General features: G+C 40.6%; 3 protein-coding genes across 3 annotated transcripts; 1 reads left to right on the top strand and 2 right to left on the bottom strand.

Annotated features, from left to right (window-relative positions):
* Positions 1 to 52: 52 nt before the first annotated feature.
* On the bottom strand, positions 53 to 11,050 carry LOC121890527 (dynamin-1-like protein). The gene is made up of 18 exons (XM_042402868.1): positions 10,811 to 11,050; positions 10,250 to 10,391; positions 9,730 to 9,776; positions 9,577 to 9,648; positions 7,633 to 7,719; positions 7,052 to 7,214; positions 6,748 to 6,868; positions 6,307 to 6,438; positions 5,424 to 5,630; positions 5,095 to 5,215; positions 4,789 to 4,944; positions 4,596 to 4,685; positions 4,361 to 4,453; positions 3,471 to 3,524; positions 2,195 to 2,326; positions 1,998 to 2,107; positions 1,124 to 1,283; positions 53 to 1,025 (listed from the first exon to the last, which is right to left on the bottom strand). Exons 1-18 carry the CDS (start codon positions 10,910 to 10,912, stop codon positions 969 to 971), a joined length of 2,046 nt encoding a protein of 681 aa, XP_042258802.1. The 5' UTR covers positions 10,913 to 11,050; the 3' UTR covers positions 53 to 968.
* A 106-nt stretch (positions 11,051 to 11,156) lies between these two features.
* On the top strand, positions 11,157 to 13,213 carry stmp1 (short transmembrane mitochondrial protein 1). The gene is made up of 3 exons (XM_042402884.1): positions 11,157 to 11,311; positions 11,600 to 11,653; positions 12,621 to 13,213. Exons 1-3 carry the CDS (start codon positions 11,297 to 11,299, stop codon positions 12,690 to 12,692), a joined length of 141 nt encoding a protein of 46 aa, XP_042258818.1. The 5' UTR covers positions 11,157 to 11,296; the 3' UTR covers positions 12,693 to 13,213.
* LOC121890530 (small lysine-rich protein 1) lies at positions 13,099 to 14,107 on the bottom strand. Its single transcript, XM_042402882.1, has 3 exons — positions 14,054 to 14,107; positions 13,815 to 13,868; positions 13,099 to 13,722 (listed from the first exon to the last, which is right to left on the bottom strand). Exons 2-3 carry the CDS (start codon positions 13,815 to 13,817, stop codon positions 13,462 to 13,464), a joined length of 264 nt encoding a protein of 87 aa, XP_042258816.1. The 5' UTR covers positions 13,818 to 13,868; positions 14,054 to 14,107; the 3' UTR covers positions 13,099 to 13,461.
* Positions 14,108 to 14,292: the final 185 nt, after the last annotated feature.

Raw genomic sequence — 14,292 nt, 5'->3', positions numbered from 1 at the left:
TTGGATTATTTATTATTATTTGTCAGCTTGAGAACAAATGAATCCAAATCAATCAGGTGGCAATAAAATACCTCTATTTATTCTTTCTTTTGGGAACCATACACAGAGAACCACAGTGCACCATAAATTTCACATGTAGGCAGCGATATGTAAACATAATTAAATCATCTACTGCAGTAAGCTGCAATAGTGCTCATGACACTAACCGCACACTTAAATAACACATTAATAAATAAAGATTCTGGTGGCATTACAGTGTCAGGACTTTCTATAGAGTACAGTGTGGTGACAACAGTGCAAAAATCAAAGTGATGGAGTATGTACACAGGACTGTGGTGCTGCGAGTCAGCTTATGTCTTTTCAATTCAATGAAGCAATCCCTGCTGTATTGTTACACTATGACTTTTGAGGTTCCATGGTTTCTGACACGACAGCTATTCCTAAATGAAAAGGTTGCAGATGAGGGGATGAATAATGTTTTATGATTTTATATAACCTGGAGCCAAAACATTTGCAGAAGGCTTTGTGGAGCTGCCAAAATAGCATCAAAACTTTCATTTCTGCTTCACACCAAAGTCCATTTCCATACTGGTTAACCACAATCTGTCAAAATGAGAAGTGCTTTACCTCTGGCTGCACTCACCATCTCCTCCAGGAGCCTTGGGTGGCAACTACAGTTTCTAAAGTCTTATCTTGAACATTAACTTACAGAGGCAGTGCATTGTCATACTATACTGTAGATGACACAAAAGCATATTTAAGGAGTATTTTAAATAAAGACTTCAATTAACTTACATTTCTTTCAGGTAGCTGTGAGCCAATATGATACCTACGTTTGGGGCAGGGATCATAACAGTGCATTTTTTTTTAATGGATGCTAATCCAAATCTTCAAGTTTAGACATGATGAGTGCATGATGAGGAGATAACAGACCAACAAGATCAGGTTCAGCTCCCATTGTTGATTTTTCACCACAGATGTGTCTCCCTAATCTCTGCGATCACCTGGCTGGCTTTCTGCAACGCCTGCGGACAAGATTAAAAAAAAAACATGCACTGAAATGACCAAAAGAACCTCAACTCATCGGGGAAACACAGCAGACTACAAGGTGGGGGTCTGTTACCTGTAGCATGTCGGCGGCCTCCTTGCGCCGCTGGGCCATATCCTCCGACTCAGTCAGCAAATCATTGAGGAGGCCAGATTTATACAGCTGGCCAACAAGCTCGCTCTGGAGGCTGTCCTTCACATGGTTGACCAGGAAGTGCATCACTGCCTTCGGCACGCTGTGAAAGAGGGAGAGGAAACAGAGCGAACAGATGGTTGAGAACAAGGCGGCAAGATGGCCTGGTGATTGTGTTGTCCCCCAGATGGAGGGGCTTTGGTTTGACCCACCAGGTGGCTGCACCTGTTTAAGTATCGAGCTGTTTAAGTACGAGCTACGAGTTTAATGTGAGGTGTTTAACTCTATTGAGCTCTAGGGGGACCTACACCCAAACAATACGGCAAAAAACCCCATTTGTTTTCCTCTTTCAGAGGAGAAACCTCTACTTCTCTAATTGTAAACAAATCTCACGAAATGACTCAAATCAACAATGTGTTAGTCCATCGCTCAGTTCTTTCCAACTTCCCCAGACTGTGTGTGGCACTCAGCCCCAAGGCCATTGGTTTCTATTGAAAATGTAAATCTTTCAGTTTAAAAAAAAAAAAAAGTCTAGCAATTTTCTAAAACAGTTTGGCAATGTAGTTTTTAGCAAACATTACTCAAGCAGGAGGAAAAAGGCTATTTGTTGGGGACTATTTTCAGTTGCAGATTGATATATATTTGGTGCACTAGTGAGTATTTACAGCAGCAGCAGGATACTGTGTGTGTGTTTTTGGAGGTTTAGCTATACAGACACTTGTTAGGAGGATCAATTCCTTGTTGTTGTTTACAATTAAAAAATATTGAATATCACCAGACATATCCTCCTCCATATCCAGAAGAGCGAGCTGCCTACCTGTCCTGGATGTTCTTGCGCACGATAAGGAAGTACGACTTGATAAGGCGCTCGATGACCTCACAGTCCCGCTGCTCACGTGACGACAGCTTCCTGGCAACTGGCACGGGCTTGAGGTGAGGGGAGAGAGTGTTTTAATTAGTCGTTCAATGAAAAATACTCCTAATCTCCCAAATGAGTGAAACTGATTGAGTTACCACATCGAGGAGGTTGACAGCTCCTTTAAGGGGGCTTCCGGGTCCCGAGCCTGGGGCCTCCTCTCCTTTCTTCAGCATCCCCCTCCAGTTCCCTGTGCCGTCCTGCTCACCTTGGGGCCCTGCTGCTGGGGCCTACGGAGCCATAAACATGACCAAATCAGAAACGAAGAAATTTGAACCCTTACCACATCAACCAGGGCCCAAACTTTCACTTGTCATTAGGGTTCACAGGGACAGGACGGTTAGGGTATGTAGCATAATAACCCTGACAGGATCATATGCAGGCGAGTGCATAAAAAAAGAAACATTCATAACTGAGCACAGTAAAGCCACTGACAGAATTAAATTTCTTTTTTTGGAGATAAAATTGGATGGACTCCTCCACTGCTCTCAGAGAATGGAAGTGAACTCAACTATTAATGCACCAGTTAAACTGAAGACATGATAGGCACGGCAGTAACCATTGTCACTCCTCTAAAATATGCATTTTTAGAGGAGTAGAGCTCAGAGCAGCTCGGATAGATGGTGCACAGCGGTTAGAAAATCCATCATAAAACAACTCCTATAATCTAAGTAAAAATAGACGAGGCAACCAAAGCGTCAAGAGGTTGGAAAAGAAAATAGAGGGAGGAGAAGGTATTTTCTCTGAGACAGGTGGACCAACTTTGGGGAAAACAGACTCTGCAGAAAACACAACGGTTGTTAGTGCATGTCCACACAGGCTGAGGAAGAGCGAAACAAGAGCACAGCATCAGCAGACAAAGATCAGAGTGCATGCCAGCAGCCCATGCCCATCCATCCATCCATCCATCCATCCATCCATCCATCCATCCATGCTCCATCACCAGCCCCACAGCCAGCAAGGCACAGAGCCAGCGAGCTGCGTATGTGCCCACCTTGGCACCGTCCATGACTGCTCCAGACGCAGGGGGCTCGCCAGAAACCACAGTTGGGCCAGCAGACTAGCAGGAATATGAGAGTGGGGATGGAGAGAGAGAAAAAAAAAAAAAAAGCACTGAGAAGAAATGTGGAAAGACAGAGGAAAGGAGGTTGGCAGTCGAAAGTCATTTGAGAGGAGGAGAGGGGACTTTCTGAGAAGGAGAGAGAAGATGTGGGATAAAATTCCTCGATGGAAACTATCCGAAGCATTTGGTTCACAGATCCTCATCCTGCAATTAACACTGCGTAAGTGGCCTTTATACTGGGGACGCTGCAGACTGCAACTCGATATTATAACACACTGTGTTAGATTTCAGAATAGTGGTATTTCTTTTACCTTATCCCTGGGTACTGCAGTGGGCAGCTCTCTCATCCTGTTTCTCCTTTGCTCCTAAGAACACACAAAAACAGATGTTGGCAAAATTATTAAAACTCCAACACATCCTAGGAAAGTATGTAAGATCTTTTACTGGAAATCACACGCTGAAAGAAGTTACTCTACTTTTCAAAGAAAATGCTTTAAGCTCTACCAACCACTCTGGTAATTAAAAGCACATTTCATCATTTAAAGGTGCAGTGTGTAGGATTTAGTGGCATCTAGCTGAATGGACTAGGCAGAAATGGAATATAATATTCATAAGTATGTTTTAATTGGTGAACTATCACCCGAAAATAGGAATCTTGTGTTTTCGTTACCTTAGAATGAGCCCTTTATATCTACATGTATCTCCTCTTCCACAGAGCCTGATATTTTTTGTGTGTAACATGTATAAATCCCAACTTTTCAAAAGAAAAAAAATTACAGAACGTAATGATACACAAGTTGGTTCCTGCATAATAAAATGCAATTACCTAGAATAAAGTTTCTGGCATCCCTGTAGAAGCAAAGGTGTAATGAAATGAAATATCTGTTTGAATTTATGTGGTTTGAATTCCTCTCTTAAATATCCCAAGCGGTTATTTAAAGTTTTATTTGTATTTTTTTTCTGGTTTCACAAATTCTGTATTACAGCTTCTCGAATTCTGCCCTGAAAAATTAAGGTCAGGTTTATAAATTCTGATACTTACAGCTTTTATTTGCTTCCATACATTTCATACTTTTTATATACTTAAATAATTATTCATCAATACATATAATGCCTCTCCTACCTACAGTATCCTATCTTGTCTCTTTATTCTGCCAGAAAAATATCTGTATTTTGGGGACATTTTGTTGTGAGTACAGACCTCTATATTGTTATTCATGACCCCACAAGCATCTGCGAAGTCTGGGTGCTTTGTGTTGATGTAGGCCAGCTCAATTGCAACCAAGTTATGAACCTAATACAGGAAAAAAAGGACAATCAAAGTCATCAAACCAGTATTCAAATTAAAAGTTCTCAATAAAGCACTGCAACCTAAAAGATGTTGACTTCCGGACATGAAAGCATGCATACAAAAAAGGAGATAAATGTGATGGTACCATCTCATTTGTGATGGGCAGCCTCTTCCTCAGGAGGGAGGTGACGACTTCCACAATGGCCTCATGCAGCTTAGGGAATCTCTGCAGCTCCTGCAGGACAAAAACAACATGAATATGGAAGTCTGCGTGACAGGGAAAGATAAATACACATGGTCCTTTCTTTGACTGAGGAGATGTGAGCGGAGTTGATTGCCTGTGTGCTGTAGTTGCTGCAGTGCTGGATGATCCGCTGCATCTCCTCGTGGACCAGCTCCACGCAACGCAAACTGGGCTCCTCCAGGCGTTTCACCTGCTTCTTCACCAACAGCTCGAAGGAAACCTCGGGCACAAACAAGGATGGACGTGGGCCCTGATGTAGAGGAGGAGAGGTAGGAGGTTATCGATTACCCAGAAGAACTTTTGTTACGTGAGCAAACACCAAAAGCAACAGAACATCGTTGGTAGGAGAAACTTTAGTGTCCCTAATGATGTCATGTTTACATAATGCACCAACACTCACTGTTGCATTCCTTATGGCTGTTAGAATATCTATGGTGCTGAGTCCTCCCAGAGGATCCACTGACTCCAATGTTCTGCCAAAAGTCTCGTGGAATATGTAACAAATTCTGGCTCCACCGCACCTGAAAAATAGCAGCAGGGGGATATTAGTTGGCGTGTGAACCCTGTGGTGTACTCTCCTGTCAGCTTTTCCTTCACAGAGGCTGTGCGTGCCTCAACTTACAAGTTGTATCATATTAAATGATGAAACCAATGCAGTTGTTTTGCTCATTTTCACTGAGCTGGCTCAACAGCATCACCATGTGGCCGTGCACCGGCACTGGAACTCACAGTTCTGCCGTCTCGATGTATTTGGCCGTGCCCTCGATGGTGTTGCAGTACTCTGTGGCGAACTTGGTGATGAGCTGGAGCAAGGTGGCACTTTGGTCTTCGACTGGTTCGCCGTAGCTGCTGAGCAGGGACTGGTACTGGGCTGCCAGTACGTTGATCCGTGTCTTCAGCTCAGGGAGACAGTCCCGGATGTGATGCATCAGTAACCTGACATTGTGATATTAAAGGGCAGAGGGTTCTGTTTGTATGCAGATATGTCAAATTAGATTCTGAGCTCTGCATTGTCAAGCTAAATATTTGTTTTTTTTAAATAACAAGACAACAGCAATTTCTCTGATGGCTGACCAGGGCTGCTTCTGACAGTCACTGATGTTGACAGATGATGTTGCCCTGGTAACATGTCCATACACGCAGTATAAATATATCTGTGTCTTACTCTTTGTGCACTGACTAACCTGGAAAAATTAAGAATTAGATATTCTTTTTTCATTACAAAAGGCTGCAAGTATGTGGTTCACACAGGGAATTCTACCTATCCAGACTGCAGACTCATTCATTCAATTAAAACGACTTAACAAGCACCGCTCTGAAAATGACATACTCATAATAAAACACGTATTATTCATAAACTCTTCTAATTACAGGTCCTGGTCTCTTCTGAAAGGTAATTCTTTGGAGTTTACTATCAAAAAGTCGTAACTGGTCTAAGTGAAACTGAAACAGATGTACAGAGGCACAAACATGATGAAAATATGTTTTTTTTTTCTTGTCTATTTTTCAAAGTGTTGATTTCTTTCTTTTCTTTTCTTTTTTTGATACTGGGATTTTAAAATGGTTCTCACCAAGAGAAGCATGAGAATTTGTCATGCTAATATTCATTTACCTGTTGAGGGTTCTTGCCAGGTATTTGGTTCCGTTTCTATTGGCAAGAGATGGATATTTCTTCTGCAGGAAAGCATGTTCATCCCGAATAGCATCAGCAACAGTCTTCTTATTGTTGATGTCCAACTGACTCCTAAAAGTCCAAATACAACACAACACTGATATTTAATGCTGGGCATAAGGAAAATAAAAATAAATGTCAGGATATACAGAAGACCATCTTACATTATTCATAACTGTCATTTCATCTAACTTATATTAGAAACATCCCACAATGTGATACGGTGATAAAGGATAAACAACACACACTGATATATCAGCCACCATGTACCAACAGTGCACTCATCTCTACCACCTATCTCTATTATTACACACTCATCTTCATTGTGAATAATGGATTATTTCATAGTATTTATTGTACAATGACTGTTGTTTTACAGACCTGTTGACTACTCCAATGAGGCCCAGTTTGACAGGAATGACTCTGCCCATCAGCACATCCATAGCATCAGTGCCAGCGTCCATAAGGTCCAGCTTGGTCACCACAGCCAGGGTCCTCCGGCCTGGTGAGCCGCATTGGTTCAGAAAGTTCAGTTTGTGTCAAAATAAATGGTAAAAAGTCAGCAAATAAAGGTTGATTAACACTTAAACTGTGTTCTGTTCTGTAAAAGTGTACTCCCAATAGTGGGAAAAAAATCAAACTGTCATAATAGTTTTGGAAAATATCTAGTTTTAGTTTTTCTTACCGTCAGGGTCAACCTCCCGGGCCACCTTGAGGGCCTCTGAGGTGGCCATGTCTGTGTTAGCGGCCGTGACAGCCAGGATGATGCAGTTAGGGTTAGAGATGTGCTTCAGGATTAAATCTCTAATCTGAACCTCGATGTCCTTAGGCTGATCACCCACGGGCACCTGAAGGGAACAGTACCAGTTAAAGAAAAGACACAGTACATCTCAATTTGATTCGTTAGAAACCGTAGCTGGGGATTTCTCAAATTAACACATGTTCAACCGGAGGGGAGGAACTAATGAGGCTGGAATCAAAGCCTGCGTACACTCGGGCTTTGATGGTACACGGTTTAGAAGCATCAAGCCTGAGTTAATAATTCCCTGCAGTCTACAAATATCTAATACACAAAAGCACCAACCAGACTGGGATATTAACACCAGTGACCAGGCATATCTTGCTTTTTAGGCTTTTTGTGTGTTTTTTAATGAATAGTTGTATCTTTTAAAAAAGGAAGTGTTGTATAACAAATTTCCTGAGGGGTCTGAGATGATCAAAGCCTTATCTTGAGGAGTAGGAAGTGGGGAGTGCGGCATGTATTACCTTAGTGATTCCTGGCAGATCCACCAGTGTGAGGTTGACAACGTGAGGAGAAAATATCTTCAGATGAATGGGTTCATCACTAATTCCCTGCAGACGAATAAGAAAGAATAGATGCACACTGTGTATTGAACAGCACAGTACTGTTTTAAAGAACAGAAGTTAAAAAAAAAAAAACATTTAAAAATCATTTCCGCAGAGCACAATCTTTTTTTTTTTTGTTCTACTGACTGTCAATTCCAATGATAATAACAATACTTTAGGTAATATTTCAGTTCTCTTGAGGCTGTTTTTGCTAAGCTGGCTGTCTCTTAGCCCCGCTTTGTGCCTCTAATGTGTGAGAGTTACATTCCAGTCATGGAGCTAAGTAATTTTTTCCGAAAGATAAAAACCCAGTGATGTTTGAAAAACCTGCAAGGTCATTTAACAACACTCATCACTGTTCTGAAGAAATTCCTCAAAGACTTTTCTAAAATTCAGTTTGCTGCATATTGAAAATAAATGAGGTTTGATCTGTTTTATAAGTTTCAACTGTGTTTCCTATCCAGGTAGCCTCCGTCTTTATTTGGATTAGGAAACAGAAATGTGTTAAAAATCTTTTTTTTTCATCCAGCAGAAGGAATATTTCTTCATTCAGATGTTTAGAAGGTATTTGGGGATTCTGGAAATACATTCAGAACAGCAGTGAGTGTTGTTAAATGACCTTCTGAGTTTTACTAACATCCCTAGGTATTGATCTTTTGGAGAAACACTGTGTTTTGAATGTAACACTAAAACATAGGAGGCACAAACTTGGGATAGGTGTCCTCTATGGCTGGCCTAGCATGGCTACGGGAGGACGAAAAGTAAAGCAAACATGGTTGACGCCTGACAATAGTAACTGGTGTGGGGAAGAAGGCAGCAAGGTATAATGTTGTGAAGGAGGGAACAAAACTAGAATGCTAATTCAGGTCTGCTGGGAGTGTTCTGACTTCCAAGCAGGTAGCTAACACAGTTCCCGCTCTGAGACACTCACTCATGCTACTCAGACAACTGGAGTTATGCAAATAACCCAAAGTTTTCTCTGAATCACCCTTCAAGCACCTGCAGGATATAAGATGCTATAAGATGAAGTTCTCCAGACACCTCGAGCCCTCAGCTACATGTCAAAAATGTTGGTGTGATTTTCCACTGTGGCCTCAAACTCCATAATCATATACGCTCTCTGTTGTAAAAGCCAGTTTTCTCAGCTCAGAGCTATTTCTGAAGGAAAGCTTTTCTCACATCCTAGATTTGGAAAAATGTTATGTATGCTTTCATCTCATCGAGACTAGATTATTTTAATTCTCTGTACATAATGTGTGTTAGTCACTAATCCTTGGTTTGCCTGAAGCTAACCCAGAATTTGCAGTTAGGCTCCTAACTGGCAAAGAAAGAAGGAACATACTGGCTGCTGCTGTAGTTGCCTTTGTTTTATTTACATAGCTTTGAATATGATCTTATTATTTAAAATCTCATTACTTCAGCTCTCCTCCACATCACCAAATCATCAAACTAAATCCTTCTGTCAATCCCATACACTTGTCTGAAGAGCAAAGGTAACTGCACCTCTATTGAAAATCAGCACCTACATTGTTTATGATCTGCAGCTTTTGGTTGTGCAAATGTAATGTTTCATTGTGTTTCATCTTAATCACAATTTCTCATATTGTTTTGTAGGAAAGCAATTCTGTTAACTTCTTTTAAAGTGCTTTATAAGTAGTTGAGTTGTTTATCATACCAGACAGCAAGCAAACTGATACTAGACACGTTTTATGGGAATAATATGTGTCATAGATTTGTCATTCAGTCATTTTTGAGTTCCTTGCTTAACAGTAGGGATGTAAGCCACATGTGGTGCAGTAAATCTGGTATCTATAGATTAGAAAACATACAGAAAGACCTCTTCATCCTCCATCCATGTCTCACCTTATTATTCCCTGATATTCGCTCTGTTTCATTTTCAATTTCTTGCCTGATTTCATCGAAATCTGTGTAGATCTGCACAAAGACAAAAACATTATTAAGAACAGCAAGACTTTATGGTATTAATTAAATGTTTTGTATCACAAAAATTCATACCTTATTTTTGGTGTGTAGAAACTTCCCCCACTCTTCACCTTCTCTGTCTGAGAAACACCAGAAAACAGTATGTGTCAGAGTTTACACTTAGCATTCCTGAGGTAGGAAAGCACAGGTGTTAAAATACAACTACTCTGAGCAGGAGGCTAACGTTAGGGCTCGACTAAGCATGGACGACTGACAATAGTTACTGGTCTGAGGAGTTTGGCAGCAAGAATGACAGCTATAGTGTTGTAAAGGAGGGAGCAGAACTAGAACGCTACTTCGGGTTATTTACATGTAAAGACACCTGTGCAATGCACCTTTATGAAGCACAGTGCTTTTTCACACCCTGGCATCTGCAAGTGATCAGACAGTGACAGAGAAAGAACACAAATGGATATTAATTAACTGGAAATCAAAAATGATGGGCATGTTCCCCCCATAGATGTGTGTGGATGGAAGAACCCCAAAACAAACTGCTGGGGGGTAGTCGATCGGTCTGAAACTCTGCTCAGATTAGAGGCATGTTAGCGCCTACCGCTGTCATCATTCTTCCTAGCATCACCAGGATCCACGTTGACCAGCTGGAGGATGAGAGGTCGCCTGGTTACGATGCCGGTCCCACGGGGCAGCAGGTCCCTGCCCACCAGGCTCTCCAGCACAGAGCTCTTACCACTGCTCTGAAGACACAAAATACAGATAAAGACATGAGTTAGATGTGGGATAAACCAGGAAGGACTTCCTTATCATGCAAAACTGATTTCACACACAAGGCCCTGATATACTGTAGAGCTGTGCACCTGTCTTTTACTCAGCAATGACCTGGTTGTGGATCTTAAAATAGGACTGATTGGAGATGATCAAAATAGACTTCACTGCCACTGCCAGTACTTTGCAAATAATGTCTGTAGCAGGCCACCTAAACATGCAGAGCTGCTTCCGTGTAGCCTAAATTCATTTTAGTAAGTGAATATGAAGTATTGTAGTAAATGTTGCCTTCCAAGTATGTCTCCTCTAATAATGTTGTCGTTATTTATGCATTCAGGTTATCAGGCTAGCATGACAGTCGCTCAAGATGCACACAATCACAGTATTTTACCTGAGTCCCCACTACTGCTATCTGCGGCAGCTGTATAATATCCGCGCCCACTGTGTTAAACACATCCTGAAGCTTGTTTATAACAGGAATAAGAGCCTCCATGCTCACGTTTTTGAGAATTAAAAAAAATTTAGCAGCTAATTTCGTGATGGAGCCAAAGTCATTCAATGTCCCACCGACACCACCATTGCAACAACACCCAATGGGTAGACTCTGTGCGGTGCTGGGAGTTGTAGTTTTCGACTGGGGAGCCAGTACGGCTCAGACTGTGGAAAAGACTACAACACCGGAAATAACGCGATAAACTACTTCTGTATCTTTTTTCTTTTTTTGCTGATCTCGCGCATGCGTACACCCATTGTTGATGACAGACTAGCTTCGTTAATGAAGTAGGGTGGTTGACTTCCCCTCTTCTAACCTGTAATTTACTGCCTGGTTCTAAGTCAGTAAGTTAGTCTGCTGTTGCTAACCCTTCGTTAATCCACCATGCTACAGTTTCTGGTGAGTTTAACTGACATTATCGTGTGTGACATCGACATTTGTCAGGATGTTGAGAGACACCAGCGGAGGTAGCATAGCTAATGTGTTAGCATGAGTAAAATTCGAGAAAAAAGTTTCTGTTTTATTAAGTTAAAAAGTAGCTGTCAGCCACCAAAAAGCTAACAATTAACTGTGTTACCCTTTAAAAACCAATGAAGTCAGTATGACAGTAAAACTAATGTCTTGTGGAGTCATCATTTGATTGATTGATATTTCGGCCCTAAATAACATTTGTATTTTGTTTTCCAGGCTGGCTTCACTTTGGGGAATGTGGTGGGAATGTACCTCGCACAGAACTACGATGTGAGTTTGCTGCACGTCTCTCTTTATTTAAATAAAGGTCCTCATTTAATTTAACAGGTCAGTGACGTAATCTCCGTGACACTGACCTATGCCCTCCGCCGGTGTGTATGTAGTTGTCGTACGCATTCTGCTGAGAGTCACCAGGTAACACGGTCACTTGTTAAACCGAAACACCGGCAAGCAAGGGTGTCTGGACAGGTGCTGCTAAAGCTGTTCAGTCCTCCCACTGACCTGCATCAGTTTCCAGTTTATTATGAACACCTAGCAACCATAAATGCAATCTAATGAAATGGCTCTGCAACAACTCTCCTACTGAAGATCATAATGTCCTGTTTTTGTTGAAATTGTACAAGAGAAGTGTTGAATAAACTTCATGGTCATTTGGGAGGCTGTAGGTTGTGGTGCAATTGAATATTTTGGTTCCTCAACATAAATGGAGTGGACAAAATATTTAAGAAATACATTTCAGTGCAACACAATACAACTCAATTTCTAAATTGGATTTAAAAAAAGAACATTATAACTTTCATAAAGGCTGTTGTAAGTACACCTGATGAATTGGCAACTGTATATACATAAGAGTGCATATTGACTGTAGGGCTGCTACTAACGACTATTTTCATTATCGGTTAATCTGTTGATTGTTTTCTTGATTAGTCATTTGGGTGATAAAATGTCAGGAAATTGTGAAAGTGTGTTTCTCAAAGCCCAAGATGCAACCTAAGATGTTTTGTCCTGACCAACAGTCCACAACCAAAATTATTTAGTTTACTATCATAGAGAACTAAAGAAACCAGAAAATATTCACATTTGAGAAGATGGAACCAGAGAATTTAGATATTTTTTCTTAAAAAAATGACTTGAAATGATTAATCAATTATCTAAATTATTTGTTTTGATTGACTAATCGATTAGTCGCCTAATTGCTGCAGCTCTAATTGACTGTACTGATTTTTTTCCACTTTAGGTTCCCAACATAGCCAAGAAAATCGAAGCTTTCAAGAAAGACGTGGAGGCCAAGAAGAAGCCCCCAGAGTGAGAAAGAAGGGACCATGTTGCGAGCAAGAATAGACGGATTCTGCGGAGAAACTATTTATTTTACAGGGTTATGGTATAATGATGTACATTTGATAAAAGGATTGATAATGTAAAATATGTTTGGGAATATTAACAGTGCCTGGAGCAGTATTTGTTTCTGCCTTTAGTTTTATAGGCATGTTCTCATTGTAGCCTATTTTTTATAAGATGCAAGGAGCAAAGTGTGGATTTAAAGGACATTAAAACTACCTTGTGGGAACACTTTCAAGTCCAGTGTCATGGCACTGTTAGCTGGCCTTTTCTAGGATGCACAGTGGTGTTTTAACTCACACATGACACTCATTTTCACATTAGGTGTCCCTAAAGTGAATATGAAAAGAGTAAGCTGGTACATCAGAGTTTAAGGACTTTCCCTCACAAGCATCCTAATTGTCAATAACAACTGCCAAACTTTTTATGATATTGGTGCATACATATACAATTCTGAAACACTCAGCTTCCAATAAAGTTGCTGATGATGAATTTCAAAGTCTTTGTCTCATGAGTTATGTAATGATTTACTGGCACACATTTGCTTAACAGTACTGTATGAATTTGTGGAATCAAAAACAATATCTATATTGCTGCATTGCACTAGTACAAGAAGTGTTTTACTTGTGCTGTCACAAATCTGTCCACCAGAGGGAGCCACAAGCAAGGCATTAAATTTTACTGTCCCATTCATCCTAATGTATTAAAAAAAAAGTATCTTAGCTTTGGCAAAATGTGATCTACTTTTTCTTCTTCCGCTTTCTTCCCTTCTTTTTCTTCTTCTTATTCTTTGAATTTGGCCACCCAAAGCCTCTGAACTCCAAACAGTCCACTGCATTGTGTGAAATGTAGTAGACATTCTCCATGGCTGCTGGGCTGAGGATGTCAACCTCTTTCTTACTGGATTTGGCACTGGAAGACCTCTTTTTGGGTGTTTTTGGACTCCCACTCTTCTTGGCGGGCCTAGAACTGTGGGATCTTGATTTCCTGGATTTGGTGGGCTTTGGAAGAAATACAAGTGTTTTACTCAATTTAGATCAGTTACTCCACTTTGACTATTAATAGTTTGCATTGTCTGTTTACTGAACTTTACCATAGTGAAAGACGTCAGTGTCACTTCCTATATGATGATGGATGATCCATCCATCTGTGAAATTAGTTACTTTGTTTAGTATGCTATAATAAACAGTACATGAACAAAATGATTTGTCATTAGTTCAAAAGCAGACTACAATTAAGGAATTTGCTTACTTTAAAGGATAAGCATAAAAAAGTGCATTTTTAAAACAGCCTACACAGTGAAATTGTTAATTAAAAATATATATATCTTACCAGTTCTGGACTTGGCACTGTTCTAAGTGGCAACTGAATGGCTTCAACGGGGACAGTGATACCCCATTTGTTTATGTCCTGTTGTCATAGAGACAGAACAGACTCACTCATGAATGACGGGGTTGGCCTCTCTGCCAAGCCTGTAAATTCTTTAGCTGCATCCGAGATGCAATTGTCCTCAAACACATCACAAAGCTGAAAAACTAAACGGAATCTGTAAGAATGCAAATAAAAGCCAG

The sequence above is a fragment of the Thunnus maccoyii genome, chromosome 23, assembly GCF_910596095.1.
Source record: "Thunnus maccoyii chromosome 23, fThuMac1.1, whole genome shotgun sequence".
Taxonomy (NCBI): domain Eukaryota; kingdom Metazoa; phylum Chordata; class Actinopteri; order Scombriformes; family Scombridae; genus Thunnus; species Thunnus maccoyii.
The sequence above is the reverse complement of the archived record's forward strand: the minus strand, read 5'-3'. Positions and strand labels throughout refer to the sequence as shown.

Excerpts from the sequence above, each read along its gene's own strand:
- stmp1 (XM_042402884.1), top strand. Across the intron at positions 11,654-12,620 it reads ACCTCGCACAGAACTACGAT|GTTCCCAACATAGCCAAGAA; the intron begins GTGAGTTTGCTG and ends TTTCCACTTTAG.
- LOC121890527 (XM_042402868.1), bottom strand. The coding sequence starts at position 10,912 with ATGGAGGCTCTTATTCCTGTTATAAACAAGCTTCAGGATGTGTTTAAC. Across the intron at positions 5,216-5,423 it reads TACATCGAGACGGCAGAACT|GTGCGGTGGAGCCAGAATTT; the intron begins GTGAGTTCCAGT and ends GCTATTTTTCAG. Across the intron at positions 2,108-2,194 it reads CTGTCAACCTCCTCGATGTG|CCCGTGCCAGTTGCCAGGAA; the intron begins GTAACTCAATCA and ends CCTCACCTCAAG.